Source organism: Chelonoidis abingdonii, chromosome 4, assembly GCF_003597395.2.
Source record: "Chelonoidis abingdonii isolate Lonesome George chromosome 4, CheloAbing_2.0, whole genome shotgun sequence".
Taxonomy (NCBI): Eukaryota; Metazoa; Chordata; order Testudines; family Testudinidae; genus Chelonoidis; species Chelonoidis abingdonii.
Window position 1 is genome coordinate 68,143,696 of NC_133772.1, and position 19,216 is coordinate 68,162,911.

A 19,216-nucleotide genomic window follows, 5' to 3' on the forward strand; every position below is an offset into this window, starting at 1 on the left:
CCTATAATGCATGGCATTCACATGCAAGCTTCCCTGGGCAACCTAGAGGTCAGAAGTATGCTCCTGATGTGGTTACACTCATTAGTTCTTGGGAGAAGGAATCCATTGCTATGTGGATCTTCCAGTCCTTGCTCTCACCCCACAGAGCGGCTTATGATGGCCACAGAAGTTACGTCAACCTTTAAGCTGCTGTAGTGGCCACAGAGTAGTTCTATGATTTTAGCTCTGTGAAGCAGTCAGCCTTATCCTTTGGAATGAATAAGGGGCAGGATTTGACTCTTAGGGAATAATTGAACTCTGAGTTTGCTTCAATTTGCCCCTTTCGTCCATCTGTTTCTCAACCTTTTAAAGAAGGTAGAGCAATAGCACACTGCTCCTTATTAGTTTATTTGAGTGTATTTATTTAAATGATGGTTTTATTCCTTATACTTCAGTACTTTTATTAATAATTTGATAGCAATACAGTATTAATTGTTCATTTCCTTCTTCTCAGGTGTATCAGATAAATCAAGCCCATGGTCTTTTGAAAAAAATTAATTCTGTAATTCAAAAAATAACAGAACCTATCCAGCCAAAAGTAGCAGAACACAAACCAGAGACAGTGAAACGCCTCTCTTATCCCTTCTCCCGGGAGAAGCAACACTTGTAAGTGAAAGCTTCATCTAAATTAACTGCTTGCATCAACAGGATCAAGTCTTTGTAATACCACTTGAGACACAGGCATGAATAGGTTAATCGAAAAATGTGCATCAGCACTGATATTGCAGAAATGATCATTAAAATGGTCACTTTTCCTTTTCATAATAAGTTAAATCTTATCTAGTTCACTGTGCAGGAATCGGGCTTTTTAAGAATCTCTGTGTGGCATTTGCATTCATTTTAGCTGTCATATAATATATGTAGCAACCCTCCTGACCAAAGTAACAAATATGCCTTTTTGACTACAAAGATAAATGTGTATCATAATACTTAGAGTTTTACTATGGTCCTTTTCACTGCAAAAATAAAGTGTTCAGTAAGATTTATAGATGGGAGTGTGGCTTGATAAACATAACTGATAGCCTCCTTAATAGTATATGGGCAGGTAATGCATGTATTGTGTACCATCTACAAGAAGAGGGCTTGATATGGCTCTCTTAGAAGTCAGTGGGAGTTTTGCCATTGATTTCAACAGCAGCAGGTTTGGGCCCATTAAGAGATCTCAAGAATAATTGAAATTGTGTATATACGCATGTCAGGAAAAATGGAAAAAGCAGAGGGTGGCAAAAGTTTTGTGTCCTCTGGAAACCTCTGGCAAGACTATTCTATAGGCCCTCCTGGTGTCTCATCCCAGGAGCAGAGAGGTTTTAAAAGGATGTGGCTCTGGGAGAAGAGGCGTGGTTTATATGTATACCCAAACACAATTCCCCAGAGCAAATAATAGTCTTTGGGCACAGCATTTCCACCAAAGACATTTATTTTTTATCTTTAGTGGACACAGAACATGAAAGGGAGCTGTGCAGTAGGATGGTATCAAGCAGAATATGGGTGCATGTAAATGACATGTTTGCAGAGTATGTCTCCTTTGCTATATGTCCAGAGTTGTAGAAATTGACCTGATATGTGAATTTATCGCATGAGGGATGTTCATCCAATAAAATAATTGGATGCTAGAGTATTACAAAGGGTCATATTTAGTAACTTGCCCTTGAATTGAGAAGGATCTTACACTTGTCTGGTCTCACTTTTTTTTTTTCCCCAATAAAACTACTTTTAGAATAATTATGGAATAAAGGAGGCAAAAGCTGAGCCAGCATAATTAACAAAAGAACTCTTGGCTAGATCAAAAAAATCACTGGGTGAAATGCTAGGTCAGTGTTATGCAGGAAGTCAGAGTAGATGATCATAACAGTCCCTTTTGGCCTTAAAAATCTATGAATCTATAAAACCAATGAAACCTGTTGCCAAACCCCCTAAACTGTGGAATTTGGGACTGGCATTTCTTTTAGAAGGGATATTAGATTAGATTCATTTTATATTTATTCATTGACAATAACATTCATCATAAGCAGTAAACATTACTGTTCAGCAGTATCCCCAGGATAAATGAGAAGAGGTCACCAAGTGTAGAAAATGATAGGCAGCTTTTTACCTAATGAGCATTCTTTTTTTTCTCTCCTTTCTAATGTTTTAACAGATTTGATTTGTCTGACAAAGACTCCTTTTTTGACAGCAAAACTAGAAGCACAATAGTAAGTATTGTATTTTAAAATAATTTGCAGCAGGGTTATTCCCATAATTATGTGGGTTTCAAGTGCTCCTTTGCGAGTTTTAATCCAAACTCCCAGTACCAAATGCCACTAATTGTCAATGGTAGAAATTATTTAAATAACAAAATGAAGCATTTCCAGGGCACAGTTCTAGTGTGGCTGCTAAATACTGTTTGGAATTAACAGTACAGTTTTGATTCTATTAGGCTTTGTCCACACTTATGGTGGTGTGTAGAGTACAGGCACTACACGTGTAGAAACATGCTGCTATGAAAGGCAGGGTGCGTCCACACTTCTCACTGCAGCGTGTAGCTACATGCAGCAGTGAAAGACTCTGGCAACGGGGAGGCAATGAGGTGTCTTTCTTCACTGCTTTCCACCTGCCAGAGCCTTTCAATATTGCCGGAGCCTTTCACTGCAACTGGAAAAGTCTCTGGCAGCAGGGAGGCAGCGGGACACCACACTGCTAAAAATAGTAGCGTAGACATGGTAGGTGCTGTCTAGGCATGTTGAGAGCAGCGTAGGCTACATTCACTGGGGGTTCAGGTATTTTGGGTACTCTACTCTGCTTGCCTAAGCTGTGCCTCACCATTTACACTGCTGTTTATACACATGCTCACTTTGCGTGCAGTGTCTGTACTTTACACACCACCAAATGTGTAGATAGAATCTCAATAATTCTGGGACACACCATGAACTAATGGATAGAGCACCAGACTGGGACTCAGAAGATCTGGATGCCTTTCCTGGCTCTGCCACAGGTCTGCTGGATAACACTGGGCAAGTCACTTCCCCTTCCTATGCCTATATTCCCCTATTTGTAAAGTGAGGCTACTGACCTACTTTGTAAAGAGCTTTGAGATTTACTGATGAAAAACGTTATCTAAGAGCTACGTATTACTGGTACAGTTGGATATTTTTAAAGCAGCATTGGGCTATGAAGCAGAATTTACATCTCCTAGCTTTTAAAATAATATCTGTATTTAACAACAAAAATGGCATTAAACCAAGCTTAACAGAAACAGAAGTCACTGAACTTCAATCAGAGTTATTGTCTGAATGACCATTCCCCTTTATTGTATTAACTTTTGACATTCACTTCTATGGTGCACTTTAGGCAGTGCTAGGGTAGACTTTCAGAACTCTAATAATATTTAGCAGGTATATAGACTCTTTCATCCACAGAGTTCTTTACAAAGGAAGTCAGTATCATTCCCCCTCGCCCCCATTTTACAGACGGTGAAACTGAAGCATTTGGGAGTGAAGTGACTTGCCCAAAGTATACAGTGAATTAGTTCAGAGTCAGGAATAGAATACAGATTCTGCCTCCAGAGCTGGTGTTGTCTTCACTAGACACACTCCCTCTTCTACTGCTTGTACAGCATTTTATAAATTTGCCCTAATATACATCCCTGCAACTCCATTGCAGGACTTAATGCTCTGTGTGTAAAAGTGCCATAGAGAGACAAGGTGAGTGAGGTAATACCATTGATTGGACAAACGTCTATTGGTGAGAGAGCCAAGCTTTCAAGCTTATACAGAGCTCTTATGAAGAGCTATTATTATTTATTAATTGTTTTGTGCCAGAGATGTGCAATGCAAATAAAAATAGTCCCTGCCTCCAGAACATTTACAATCTAGGGACTAGATTGTGCCTTAGGCATGTTAGAGGTAATGTAGTCTAGTGGATAGGGTACTGGCTGTGGAGTCAGGAAACCTGGGTAGTATTGCAGGCTCTGTTCTTGACCTATGATGTCACCATGAGCAGATAATTTTACCTTTTCTGTGACTGGATTTCCTCCTATCTTCTGTCTGTCTTGTCCATTTAGTTTGTAAGCTCTTCTGGGCAGGTTGTCTCTTACCATGTTTTCACAATGGAGTTCTGGCACTACAAAAATACAGAAAATAATAATGGGGTCCCCAATCTCATCTGGGACCTTTAGAGGCAAATAATAATAGAGGAATAATTCCTCTGGGGTGCCTCTAACTTCCTGCCAACTTGTTTCCTTGCTCATCTGCTGTATAAACCCTGAGCATCCCCAGACACTATAATTCAGGTAGCCCTTACACAGCTATATGATGGCAAGGGAATCCTCACACACAGACATGCCCCTTGGCTGTGTCAGGGTAAGGTGTGAGGGAGGAGTAGTCACAATATAGCCCTAAATTAAGAAAAGAGCAAAGAGAGGAGATAAAAGGTTTGGGCAGGGAACAAAGACGAAAGGAATATGATCAAGCAGTCCCTTGAGAAGCTAATGCATGTGTCTCAAGATGGGAGGAAGATTGGCCTAGTGGATAGGGAACTTGATAGGGCTTCAAGAGACTGCAATTCAATTTTCAATTCAACCACAGGTTTCCTATATGAACTTAGGCAAGTTGCTTAGTCTACTCTGTGTCTCAGTTCTCAATCTGTAAAATGAGGATAATATTTTCTTACCTCATTTCAATGTTGCGAGGATAAAATCCACCCACGATTATGAGGCATTCACATTCTGTGGTGGAGTCATATATGTACCTCATAAGATATAAGCAAAGACATCCAAAATTAACCCTTTGAATGTTTATATGAATAGGCATGTAATTTACAGTGCCAGAGTATACTTGGGCATCCTTAGTACGTAAATTCTTCACTAAATAGATCTCAAAGATTCTTTTGGCTCCATCCAGGTCTGTATGGTAGAGTCCTTCAGCATTACACTTCTGAAACTGGTGCACTCTCTCAAAGCACTGACTTATAAATGTGGCTGCACTATCAAGTTATAAACATTAATTGGCCCTCTCGAATATCTTTAAGAAGGTCAACAGCACCCTCGGCTCCCACCTGCCTTGAACGAAGAGAGGAATGTCCCATATATTCACCTGCCTATTCAGTTCAAGAGGAAAAGGAAATTGCATGATGGTGCCCTAGGCTGGGGAATGGTGTAGAGGAGCGAGAGCAGGCCAGCATCCTGAAGAAACCACTTTGTGGTTCTCCTGACTGGACAGGGTAAAGGGGAGTAGGGTGCTGTCCCTCACAGAGTTCATATATTATTTCATTCATTTTTAATTACAAAAGAATTTTCCCTAGCCTCCCTCCAGGTCCAATATGTGCTTCATTGTATGATAGCACAACTCTTTACTGAAACAACAGGGATGAGTATTCAGCCACTCAGGCTGCCTGGTGGAACATGCAAAATGTTCAACAATAAATTAAATAATAAATAAATGCCATTTTTGGCACTGAAGTCATAATGCCTAGGAAATTTTAGTGTCAAGTTATTTTATTATGTAACTCAGTGATTGAAAAATGGTGAGTTTTTGGAGCTTTGCTTAGATCTAATGGGCCAGATCCTCAGGTGATAAAATATGCACAGCTCCATTTTAGTCAATGAAGCTATGTCAGTTTACACCAGTTGAGGATCTAATGCTATATGCCAGGTTAGTAACATACAAGATGCTTGTAGGAAAAGATCTTTAATCTGGGATCTATGTATTTCCTGTGGTGCCTATGAATAGCATCACTATCATAGTGAACAGTTAAATCTAACCCACTTCCCCTCAAACAAATAATCACATATCTTGCTAACTGACAGTTTAGTCATCAAGCTTTTTTTCCCTTTCTACAGATACTGTATATGAAAACAACAACATTCCTTAAAACATAATAATATCAAACTTTTAATAGAGAACATTAATTTACTAGCTGTGATCAACAGCTCAATTATGCCAAAAACTTTTATTTGGGTTGTACTTTGAAAAAGATTCATTTACACAGAAGATCTTGATGTTCAATGGCAGTATCTCAAGTAACGCTTTCTTTTCTTCCATCTTGCTAATACAGGTTTATGAAATACTGAAAAGAACAACATGTACCAAAGCCAAGTATAGCATGGGTAAGGAACTTTATGTAGATTTGATTTCAACATCATTTTCAGATGTCACAAATGTTTGCAAATTGCAACTGAAGGGATGGTTTGTTCATTTGTTTTTGTTTTTATCCTCCATATTTTGATTTAAGTTCATTTAGCTTAGTTATTGTGTTTGTGATTTATGTTTAGTCAGGAACATTTTTCATCTGTAAAGATTCAGATTCATTGCTGTAAACTAATTTTATGGTCAGATCTTTAAGTAAGTTGTAAAGCAAGATTAATATTTTCAGGCACAAAGAGGTCATTCGCAAAAGGACTGGATGACAGTATAAAACACTAAGATATGGCCCCGCAACTAATAATGTGTGGTCATTTCTTAATGGCTAGGGTTTCAGTCCTATCCACGTTGAAGTCAATGAGAATATTACCATGGACTTCAGCAGCTTCAGGATCGCAGTCTAGATCCAGCCACATAATTCCAGTCTATTTCAATAGTCACCTAAAATTGTTTTCATCTGATAGCTCTTTAAGGGCTTGTGTGAAATAATCTCAGTTGACAAATCTTCAAAACATTCTTCACTAACTCAGCGGACAGGCCACGTGTAGAAGTGGGCCTGGGGACTAGATTAATCCCTCATCACTAGAGGTAGAGGTAGTCTCTCCAGTTCAGTGGCAAAGTGGAAGAGTAATATGGGGAAACTTACACTACTGCTGCCTATGGATGTGGGATTTTAGCCTTCAGAACTGATCCAACTGTTAAATTCACTGAACAGGAAGAAATAAAAATCAGGTCACCCTGATAAAGACCTGCTGACCATGTATCTCCTCTTCAGCTGTTTTATAGTCTCTTTAACACTGATTATGAAAAGCAGGGATCCACTAAACTATGGCACTGAAGTGAATAAATAGCTCATAATAAACCAAATCATGTGTGGCAAAAAACTAAATTTCCTCAAGTCCAGTCATCTCCACACCTGATATCCCATGGAAGCAAAAAATCAAATGGAAGAACTGGCAACTGTTAAAATATTCATTTGTCCACAGGTAGTTAAATACAAGTATGGAAACTTGAATTACAGGTAGCTCTGAACAAATATTGACAGAACTGCTGTTAAGAAATCCATCAAATAATGGAGGGATGAGTAAGCCAGAAGTGGTTTGTATACTCTGACTTTGCAATTTAAGTCCCAACCTACAGTGTACAGGTGGCAAGTCCATATATACCTTAAGATTACTTTGGCTGCAACCAGGCACTGTTCCTGTAACATGAGAAATCCAAATTCAGGAGTGGCCTCTCTTTCTCAAAGCTCCTGCTGGATCGGTTTTATAGCCAAAATAACAAACTTGCACTGTGGCAGGGGAAAGTCCCACAGCTCAATGTGGAATCTTGTGCTAGAGCTGGCTGCTTGCTTGCTTTCCTGGTCAGAAACAGGAACCACATTAACAGTTATCTGAATGAGGAAAAAGATGTTACATTTTTGGGTCCCCTTCCTTCTACCGCCTTCACCAGATGCGGGCATGGAAAAACCACACACAGTGCATGATATAAAGAGGTGATTGGGCCATGTAATCAGTGGGTGTAAATCAGTGTGGTTCCATCTGACCTTGTATGTTTGGTCATTATATAATCAAAGAAAGTTTTGGAACAGATTTAAACAAATACTAGTAACCCTGGGATATATTGGAAGTGCTTTCCTCTGAACTTTGCTGCCAAGTAGAAATAACAAAGCTGGCCAGTGAACGCTCTCTAGTCTTTGCTGTTTATTAGTGCATACTTGTGAAACTGCGAATTGTAGTCCAAAACTTTTCATGTCCATGTGTAGTAGGTGGGGTGCTTAAATCTTCAGCAGTGCAATCACTAGGGCTGAGCATTACCTGCCTGCTACCCATTTCTAACTGAAGGCAATGTGAAACCTGCAGGTAATTCTTACTGCTTGATAACTGTGCAGTCTTTGTAGGATTTTTTTTTTTTAAAGCAGGGCCTGTCATAAACAGATAGCTAAGGGTTAGTGTTTCTTTTACCTGTAAAGGGTTAACAAAGGGAACCAAACACCTGACCAGAGGACCAATCAGGAAACCGGATTTTTCAAAGCTCAGGTAGGGATGTTAGTGTGTGTTTTTGTCTGTGTCTCGGTTCTGGTTGCTCTCGGCTCTCAGAGTGAATTTTATCTCTCCAAGCTCTCTAATCTTCTGTTTCCAATTTGTAAGTACGTGAAAAAACAATGTAGGCTTTATGTTGTTTTTTTTGTAATTACGTGTGTGTAGTTTGCTGGAATGTTTTAATTGTATATCTTTTGAATAAGGCTGTTTATTCATTTTTCTTTTAAGCAATTGACCCTGTATATTGTCAACCTTGATAAGAGACAGTTTTATGTCTTTTTCTTTCTTTTTATAGAATCTTTCTTTTTAAGACCTGTTGGATTTTTTTTCCTAGTGGGACTCAGGAGATTGAGCCTGCAGTCACCAGGGAATTGTGGGAGGAAAAGAGGAAGGGGGGAAGGTAAATTGTCCTCTCTGTTTGTAATTCAAGGAATTTAAGTACAGTAACTCCTAGTGTACCCAGGGCGGGAAAAATTGGGAGAGGTAAAGAGCAGGAGGAAGTGAGTTATTCCTTTGTTGTGAGACTCAGGGCATCTGAGTCTTGGAGTCCCCCAGGGAAGGTTTGGGAGACCCAGAGGGCGCCAGAGACTGGAAAAAATCTGCTGGTGGCAGTGCTATCAGATCCAAGCTGGTAATTACGCTGGAGGGTTCATGCAGGCAATCCACATTTTGGACGCTAAGGTTCAGAATTGGGATTATACTTATATAGGGCCTTGAAAAGTGCTTGGAGCACCTCGTTGAGGTGGAGGACACTCAAAGCAACTCCTCCAGCAGTCATTTAATGCCTTGTAGATCAGGGCCTCAATGAGCTTGTAAAAATGCCCACAGTACCAAAAAACACACCTTTCATTGGTTCATGCTCTTAGGATATATCAACACTGAAAAGCACATCCATGTCCATGGATGGTAAGGGGGTTTGGGCATGTGTCAGAGGCTGTGACCACATGATAGTATAGACCAGTGGTTCTCAAACTTATTTGATCGGGCCCCCTTCTTTGTGTCTGTAGTTGTTTATTCCCCGCCCCCCCATGTATATATACCACCACCCAGCACTGAAGGCAGACAAAGAGTAGTGACTGCTGGCTGGACACCCAGCTCTGAAGGCAGCGATGTGCCAGCAGCAGCACAGAAGAGAGACCATGTGAAAAGTGATATTCATCAATATTCATCACACCTCCAGATGATGGATGGGGCAGGGAGAGAAGGAGAGCCAAGCCTAAGTGGTGGGGCTCCAGCTGTACCCTTTATCCCTGCCTCCCGGGTGTGCATGGCCTTTCTGCATGAGCCTCAGCCACCCGGGGCTGACAGCCAAAGCTCTTATTTAAAAAAAAAAAAAAAAAAAAAGCACACAGTTCATGCCTCCCTTGGCACATTCCCATACCTTCCTTGGGAGGCCTCCTCCATTGTTTGAGAACTGCTGGTGTAGACATACCCTATATTTCTCTATATCCAGATCCATGCTGTTATGTCAGTAAGGGATCAATAAACAATTGTCTAGATAGAACACACCACAGTATGTCGGGGAGGGGGGAGTGTTTTCTCTTTGTAATATTCTTAAACTCTTATTATACACACTGACTCAATTTTGATTAGGTGATCATCAGCTCCGTTGAAATCAATGGAGCAATGTCAATTTACACCAACTGAGGATGTGATCTTAAAAGTCATCGTTCAAGATTAGATAGCAGAGTCACCAAACATATCTTCAGTGGGTAACGAGACCCAGTCAAACACTTGTAGAAACTCCATATTTGGCAGTAGCTATATTAATGCCAACAGCTATAATAAAACTTACAGTATATAGAAATTATATACCATAGCCTCCAAGGATCCGTGTCCTGCTAAGCAATCTTTGGAATTCTGTAGCAAGATGAGATTTCTAAGTGCATTCTTCACCCATTGCACAATTCTAACTATATGTATAACTTCTCCTGTTACGTCCTCACTTCTCTTAATTTATCCCAAAGTTAAAGAATGAGATCACTCTCCACAAAGCAGAGAATAAACTCCACAGAACTCCCCCACTCCACACACATTACAGATACAGCATTAACTGCTTTAAGGCTCATGCATGTAACTAATAGACAAATGTGTAAACAGGGACAGGAGAGGGAAGAAAGACGGAAACTACCCTTTTAAATAAAAGATGGAAATGTGGTAAATATGGTAAGTATTATGCCAAGGTCTTTGCAAAGACTTTCCCTACAACTTTGCTAACCAATCTGAAAAACTTTGAGTGTATGAGGAGTGCGTATGTATTAGAGTTGCTAACTTTGTATTTCAAAAATAAAGAACTGTTTTCTTAGCACCCCTTCCCCGCCGCTCCTCCTGATAGGAGTAGCAGTATTAATACCACTAATAAGCCGTACTCACCTACATTTGCCAGGTGTATTTCTTGCTGCCTTTTGCAGCACTCAGAAACTCCCGATTTTCTTGTACACAAAGATTTAAAAATAAGGAACGTCTCTTGTAATAAGAAACTGTTGGCAACCCTAGTAGGTATGTTCCCTTACACAATCAATCCAGCCATATTCTTCTTACAATCCAGCTTTTGGCTTTAAAATCTGCAGCCTTGCTCTTCAAATCAGACTGACTTTTCAGAGAATGTCATTTATTGTAATGACTGATTTCAAGTCGTTGTCTCCTAATTCTTCACTCTCATAGATATGACTTCCTCTTACTCTCTGCAGTTTTCCATTTTGTAAAATGAATCCTGTTTAATGATCTGTATGAATGAAAATGAAACTATATGGAGAGGAATTAGATGGCAGAAGATTTATTAGCTAACCAAATGAATGCTATTTTGAAGGAATTCTTAAGAAATGTTGGATGTTAACTTGAGACTGTCCAAATTTAAAATTGTACATCGCTATTATTCTTTGTCTTTCAAGGAATCACCAGTCTGCTTGCCAATGGAGTTTACAGTGCTGCATATCCTTTGCATGATGTAAGTGATCTTGGAATATATTTTACATTTCTGCAAATCTGACACCAACAAATCCTTCATGTGTTATATATTAATGCCATCGTCCCAAACATCTTTAATGTTTCACAAGCTTAATTTCCTGCTCTGCTTTTATAATGAGTTTCCACAACTTGTACAGTCTTTACCTGTCAGCTGTGTTGACTTTTAATAATAATACCTGCCAAGTTAGTTCCCTGGTCATCAAAAATGCTACTTTAATATAAAGTTAGTGTAGTTATTAACATGGCTTGGCAAATTAAATACTTTTGTTAGTTTTTGACCTTCTGCTCCCAAGGACTCTGGCACTATGGCGAGGAAATGTATTAATATCTGTGACTCCAAGTGGCTAATTTCCTAGTCTAAATCCCCCTGGTACACCCCTATATAAACAGCAAATGTCAGTGATTGTATGTATAATGGGTTGCCATTGGGGACGTGTCCAAATACTTTAATGTACAGTGCCAGTAGGGACTGGTAGGATCAGAGGACAGTAAGGAATTTTACATAGAGTCATTTACCACAGGTGCGCTGATGTGGATCTGTATCAGGTTGGTAGTGACCCAAAGATTTCATTTTCTGTCTTGATGGCCTTATAAAATGACTTGGGGATCACTATCCATGCCAAAGTGGACTGATAGGTACACCACAGTTAGCATTAACTGACACCCTTACCCAAGAGACTGAGAAGTGGATGGCGCTGAAACATTTACAGATGGTCCCTTCCTGTATAGGCTTCATGAACGTCAACAGAGCAGTGCTTAATGCCCCTGCTGCATCTGCTCTGTGAGTGTATAGAGGATTGTGGTGTGAAGATGAAGTAACATCGTGGTGGAAAAGGTCCTTTGAACCTCATACTCCTCTCACTTGCAGGGGGTTTAAAACTAATAAAATTTCTTTGACTTGAATGGGGTTATCACTGGTTTACATTGGTGTGAATGAGATCAGAATCCAGCCTTTTGTGTATCTGGCATTTATCACAAGCATCTACTATAGAGATACTATTTAGCGTTCATAAAAGATTAAATAAATTCTATTACATGTACATGCTAATGTTCTGCTGTGCTTTGTTAAACACATAGACAGATTCTGATAGCCACTGATGTGTAAATTTTATTTGTTCTATAATTGTATTCCTTATCATATTTAGAAATGGCCCCAAATCAAAGCCCCAGACTTAATCACCCCTGAGCTTTGGGACAGTTTGGATATGGGTCAGCCTTTTAAGCCGGTCTCCTCTTTTTATAATGCATGAACTAAACCCCAGATATCACTCAAATGTGGGTCTATCTCTAACCACATTCTTCCCTTAACATTTTTAGGCTGCCTTTATTACTTATTCATTCCTTTTACCCAGTGACCAACTTTATTACTTTTTCTTAATGTGCTTGATGACAGAAGACAAAGTGTGCCATGAGAAATGACCCCATATAATACAGCATTATTTAACAAATTGCCTTTCTGTTTTTGATTCATTATGAGAGTAGGATAGATGGTATGTGAGATGCATAACAGCTCTGGGTGTGACTTGTTGGGTGATGCAATTTTTTTTTTTTTAAAGGGTGACTACGAAGGTGAAAATGTTGAGCTCAATGACAGAAAAGTAAGTTGATATATGCGATTCAGCAAGTTCTCAAGAGTGTTAGCCTCACAAGTCACACTGGACTTTTGAATTGGAATTGGACATTTGCCAAGATATCATGGAAAGTCAGTCAGTGCCATATAGCAGAAGTATTTCTAAATGTTAATTTTACTCCAAAATGGATGTGTATAAATTACCCTATATAATAATGGTGCATTTCACATCATGATAGGAAATGTGTCAGCATTTACATTCTAATTTCTCTTAAGGTTGCTGTGACATTAAGTACAATCTGGACTGATGGAAAACTGTGTCCCCTCAATTCTCGAACTTGGGGTGCCTTTTACACTGCTTTGCTGTGAGATCAACCATTCCTGGCCTGCTCACACATACATATGTAAATCACTCCCAGCTATACTGCATGAGTGCTATAACCGGCCACCCATGAATTATACTGCAGGGCAACACCAGCAAGCTCACAGTCCCAAACTTTTCCCCAGAAATGTGTATCTTGTACTGCCCAGCACAATCCTGGACAACACAAGCTCATATAAAGTATATCATTTCATTAATAGAAAACCATCTGCACAAATCCTGTTATCCCCAAATTAAGTTTCCCAAACACTTCAATCCAAACACCCACTGGTTTAGATAAAACAATAAAGCAAGTTTATTGACTATAGACAGATTTTAAGTGATTGCAAGTAATGAGGCATAAAAGTCAGAATTGGTTACAAAGATATAACTAATGCCTAATTTAACAAGCTACGTGAACTCAAAGCAAAGGGTCTCTCTCACCACATGTTCTAGCAGTCTTACTGGCTGGTTCTTTCAGCCAGGATCCCTCCCCAGTCCAATAATGCTTCCTTTGTCCTTCAAGTGTTGTCGATCCCATGAGTAGAGGTGAAGGGGGAGAGAAATTGGGGCATCGGTTCCCCATTCTTTATTCTTTTTCCTCTTCTTTGAAACAGCTGGGGTTCAAGAGACAAAGTCTTTGGGGATGGGAATCTCCAGCTGTTTCTTTGCCAAAATGTAGATTTCTCACTCGCATCCTTTTTCCTGCTGAAGAATGGCCACTTAACCAAGTGATAGTCCAATTCAATTTCATTGACCCCTGGCTGAACCATCAGTTTGCCTTTTGTCTCTGAGGAACTAGTTTGTGGCTGTTTCCCCAGATTTAGAATATCTCTTAGTAATATCATATAGTAGAATCTTATAACTTTACATACAATGTTGCCACACATTTTACCAGGACAAAAATTATCAGCAAATCATGAGTTTTCAAACGGTACCTTACAAAGCATAGTCTGTACAAAATTTATCATACTCTTGAAAAGAGGGTACCGACTGTCACAGTTGCAAAGCTTAAGTTCAGGCCAACACATATATGAACCCTTTTAGCCAGATTTTGATCCCCTTACTTACACTGAACAGCACTTAACTGCACATATAGCCACGCTCGTCTGGAGTAAGGGGATCAGAATCTGACCCTAAGGAAATAATCTCAAAAGCAACCATTTTGATACTTAGAATTTATTGGACAAAAAAAGATTGCCTGGTTTCAAACAAGGTTTTGCTGTCATGTAACGAAGTTAAGGGCTAATTATTATCTTTAAGTCCCAGCCTGTGTTAAGAGTGCTGCAGTTCATCTTCCCAAAGGGCTATACAGGCAGTATTGGATCTCACTTTAATTCCTGTTTAGCCAAGTTCATGACTTAAAGGATGTTATTTAAGTGTTACTCTCCTGATGCAGGGTGCTTCAGACTGGCTGAGACTGACTGTGTTTCAAGACACCATGTTAGATGATATAGATAGATATAATTTCATCAGACCTTTTTGTTATCTGTTTTTAAATATATAATATTTTTATAGAAAATTCAAGAGAGCAGGAATGAGTAGGAAGGTTATAAGATAGGTATAATAAACTACGGGAGGACAATTGCACAAGATGATATTTGGTACATATATAGTGTTCTGCAAGTATAATCAAATTAATTCTCATAACGCTTCCGTGAAGAAAGGATTCCATTTTGCAGACAGAAAAATTGAGACAAAAAGCTTAAGGTCAAAGTTTTCAAAAGAGGACACTAAGGGCCTCAGTTATTGGGTTTCTAAACCTGAGACAGCTTGGGGCTGCCTTTCAGAATTGGTGCATACCCACAACTCCAAATGAAGTCAGTGGGAAGTGCGGGTGGTCAGCACGTCTGAAAATCAGACAAAAGACATCTCAGGTTGGGCACCCAAAATCAGAGGGCACATTTGGAAGTTTGGATATGCCAAAGACCACACAGAATGGTCATTGGCAGAGCCAAGATTCATAGTCAAATTTCTGACTTCTAGTTCTGTGACTAGCCTCTGCACTCTGCTGCCTTCTCCTTTATACTTAAGTTAAAAATATCATGTATGTGTAATTTTCCTTACTGAAAAACAAGTTATTTAAACAAAAGCAAGAGCAAAAGACTAAATTTCTTCAAAACCTTTGAATTACCTTCTTGACCAGTGCCTTTCCAAGGCTCACTCATTCCACAAATTCTGAAATATTTACTCTCTGCTGACATTCAATTCCTTTAAATAGTTCTTTGGCAAACTGTCATGGTTCTTAATAATTACTCTTGAAACTCTCAAATCTTATTTAGTAGTTGCTCAGGCCTTACATCTTTATCACAAAACTAATGAATAATTGAGAAATAGCCCTGAAATAAATATTAGCACCATTGCACTGATGCTTCGTAATCACTGATTTGAAGCTGCACTCTGAATAACAGGCAGCTAAACAGCAAAAATGGTGTGATAGGTTTATATTTGAACTACAAATATAAACCTTTCAATTTGAAGTGTCCTCCAAAATTGAAAAATATGCATTGATGCAAAATCTCTTTAATTCAGTATCTTTCTGATAAATTTTGGAAGACCATACTAAACATACAAATATATAGACATATCGCCTACTTTTGCAAAAGTGTCTAGTGATTTTAGATGCCTCACTTTTTGGGTGCCCAATTTAGGAAACCTGAAAGGGACCTGATTTTTATAAAGTGCTGAGCACCTGCCCAATCAAGTCAGGTCCTTTTTATAATGTTGCAGTTCAGGCACCTGAAAATCAAGGTGCCCAAAATCAGTAGTCACTTTTTTAAAATTCAGCCTATAGATCTCAAACTAACAAAACTTTTGGTGATGTAGCAAAAGAATCTGAATCACTGGTGTAAAGTAGATTAAAATAAAAATCTAAACAGCAAATCATCATGAATGTTTGTGTATAATAAAAGGATGACATTCAACCTTCAGTTCCTAAAATGACTGTTCTTACTGTTGTTCTCAAAAAAATAAATGTTGATTGATTTGGGTTGCAGAGAGGAAAATGAGCAAGCCACTTAGTATTTACTGACTAAACATCTGTTATGTAAATAAAAATGTAATTATTCTGAATGATTTGAACACATTTAGAGAAGAAGTGAATTACAGCAGGCAAGCTTTGAAGGCTTTAGTAATCACTCTGCAAGAGAACTGCAAAAATGCTCTAAGAATAATGTTCCCTGTATGATCTCCTTTGCTAAGACTAGGCACATGGGAGAATACTTCTGAGACTAATTTGGGCTGCAGTTAGACTGCCAATGAAGCTTTTGGTTTTATTTATTTATTTATTTATTTTATTTCGTGGTAGAATTGTAAGCTTCTGAGATGTCAGGTTTCACCACATCATGGTTCAAATAACCTAATGACTTTAGGAAACATCAGCCTGTCATTACCTATTCTTATATGAACCAAATATCTGAAATTGGTTTATCTGCATCTAAGGGAAATTATTTAGAATTCTTGTGTCTAAGACATACAAGTTAAAAGCCTTTTATTGAATTAATTATTTAACAATTAGGCAATGCTAGTTTTTATGATTTAATTATTTTGCATCTATGAATCAGTTTAAGCACTCTTTGGTCTTGTAAATGGGCCAGTGTTCACATCCCCATTCTCAGCCCCCCATGGGCTATTTATATTCCACTTACTGTTTTTTAATAGTTAATTCAGAGGAAGAGTTTGACTTTAAGCCCAGCTTTAGGTAAAAGTGATGCATAAGCTGCACCACCCAGGTGGATAGCCTTGGTTGGCATTGACATACAGAGGCACATCTCCAAATCAAATCCTGCCCAGCTATCCCTGTGTTGCAGGATAGGTTAGTAATTTGCTGCTGGCCTATACCCCCATTCCAACCAGAAGTATGGGTGATGGGGCACAGGCTATGCCCATATCCATGCCCAGTCACCTACCTCATGCTCTGGTAGTGGGAAATAACTTGCTTGCTTTCTCATGTCTGGAACCAAGATGCAAGTAACCTGTGATAATAGCTGGAATGCTAAGTTGGTTAAAATTAAACTAAAAACAAAGGAAAAAGAGATGCAGTTAGCAGCATATTTTGAAAGAATCCTGCTTATTATTTCAGAATGTACTTGCTGATTAAATTAATCTGATTCTGATTCTCTGTGCTACATTTGATGTTTTGTTTTTTTTCTTACCAAAAGTTACAGTTAAGAAAACATGTTGATAGCAATCAACTCATGCATTTAAATTTGAGAGGTTTTACCATTGCCAAATGATTGAATGAAGACTGTGGTGACAATTAGAACAGACAGACCTATTCATTGGTATTGCTTGCATGGATTAATCATTGTTATATTGTTTATATTATTAATTCAAACTAAAGAAAGAAAACTAAAAAAAGAGACTGTCATTGTACTGGAATTCACAGGTAGATCATAGGAACCTAGGGCTTTATTTTTCCTGGTTCTGTGTGAAGAACTTTCACAGAAATCAATGAGATTTTTGTACCAAGACTAATATTCTGTGGCAAGATATTGACCTTAAAATGTCCTGAATGGCAAGAAGGATGTCAAGTAGCCAGTTTAAAACCTCCTTGTTCTCTCTCCAGAATTGGACTGGGTCAGGAAGAATCAAATCTCAGAAGTGTAGTCTTGTTTACAACGTAAATTATATAATACATTGAGAGCTTTCAGATGAACCTAGTTTTGTGAGTATTTCATTTCATTTTGTGAGCCATTAATGGTGACCTTTATTTTCTTTGGCCCAAATCCTGACTGAAAATAATTAGTGAAGATCATTGTGTTCTTCTTAAGATCTTAAATGCAGTTTCTTGGACACTTCAGTACACTTCCCCTCTACAGATGCAAAATATTAGTGCAGCAACAGCAAACTAGGTCATTCTAGTTTGCTCTCTCTCTTTCATAACTCCAGAGCAACCATCCTTCACTCACATCCATTCTGCTAAAGACTTGACTGATGTATGATTTGCAACAAATCATAAAATCAAGGTTATCCTCCCACTTACATCTATCCATTAGTGCTGTTGTTGGAGAGCTTTTAGTGCAGTAGAATTCATCATTGTAGCATGCAGTGTGCCAAACCATCAAGTTTGTTTTTAACACTTAATGCAGACGCATGTATTGGTCGATTTGAGGTATGTGCAACCACAAGAAGAGCGAAATCAGAGCACAACATGAACTGTGCAGTAACTTGGAACAAAAGGAGAAACGGCTCATTTACATGATGCCCTATTTTAGCTTTCATTTGTGATTTATTTTACAGCTCCTGTGTGAGGAATGGGCAAGCTATGGAGTCTTTTATAAATACCAGCCAATTGACCTGGTGAGGTAAGGAGAATTCTAAATGTCCTGTTTCCAGGCAGAATTTTAGACGTTTCATAAAGTTTTATGCAGTGTGATAGAATCTTTGGATTGTCATAAACATTGATCCTGGAGCCCTTCCCCTACCTTCCACCAGACTTCCCTCATAAAGTTAACAGATACAGATACAGGGCCTGATTCTCTCCCTGGATTCTACTGGTTTCCCTGGTTGGGGATTCCTGGCAGTGGAAAGTCCTCCCTGGGGGATGATGAAGAAAGACACAAACCTTCCATAGACTTGGAGTCCTTGATGCAGCTCAGAGTGAGAGGGGGGCAGAACTTGCTAGGGGTGGGTCAGGGCCGGGGCACCCAGTATACGTGCTGGTTCCCTGGCTAGAACATAAAGCTACCTTCCCTCCGTAGCAGGGGCGGCAGGTTTGTATAATTTCTGGTGGTGCCCAGAACAGGTCCAAGTCCCGTCCCCCCACCCCTGCCTTGTAAGCCGATATATATCCTGATGTTGCTGTCACTTGGCACTGCTGTATCTATCACCACCGCTGTCTTCTGCTCCTTGTCTATTACCACGATGTCTGGTTGATTGGCCAGTACCTGCCTGTCCGTCTGGATCTGGAAGTCCCACAGAATCTTAGCCCGTGTTTCTCCACAACCTTCTGGCCGAAATCTTCCCATTTTGATTTGGGAGGTCTCAGCCCATACGACTGTGCAGATGTTACCTGTACACAATGCGCTAGCCAGTGTATACGTATATAAAAAAAAAAAAAAAATTTCCCTCTCCCTATGGGTTGGTTGTGTCTTCCTCAACCTCGGGTCCTCTACCTAAG

The 19,216-nt window shown here is 39.2% G+C and overlaps 1 protein-coding gene across 1 annotated transcript in view; it reads left to right on the forward strand.

Moving 5' to 3' along the window:
* ANO1 (anoctamin 1) overlaps window positions 1-19,216 on the forward strand; it is a 129,247-nt gene that overhangs the window by 57,847 nt on the left and 52,184 nt on the right. The window contains exons 6-11 of the mRNA XM_075065240.1: window positions 494-645; window positions 2,177-2,231; window positions 6,070-6,121; window positions 11,089-11,144; window positions 12,721-12,762; window positions 18,337-18,401. Coding sequence (XP_074921341.1) covers window positions 494-645; window positions 2,177-2,231; window positions 6,070-6,121; window positions 11,089-11,144; window positions 12,721-12,762; window positions 18,337-18,401 — 422 coding nt within the window. The remainder of the gene's footprint in view (window positions 1-493; window positions 646-2,176; window positions 2,232-6,069; window positions 6,122-11,088; window positions 11,145-12,720; window positions 12,763-18,336; window positions 18,402-19,216) is intronic.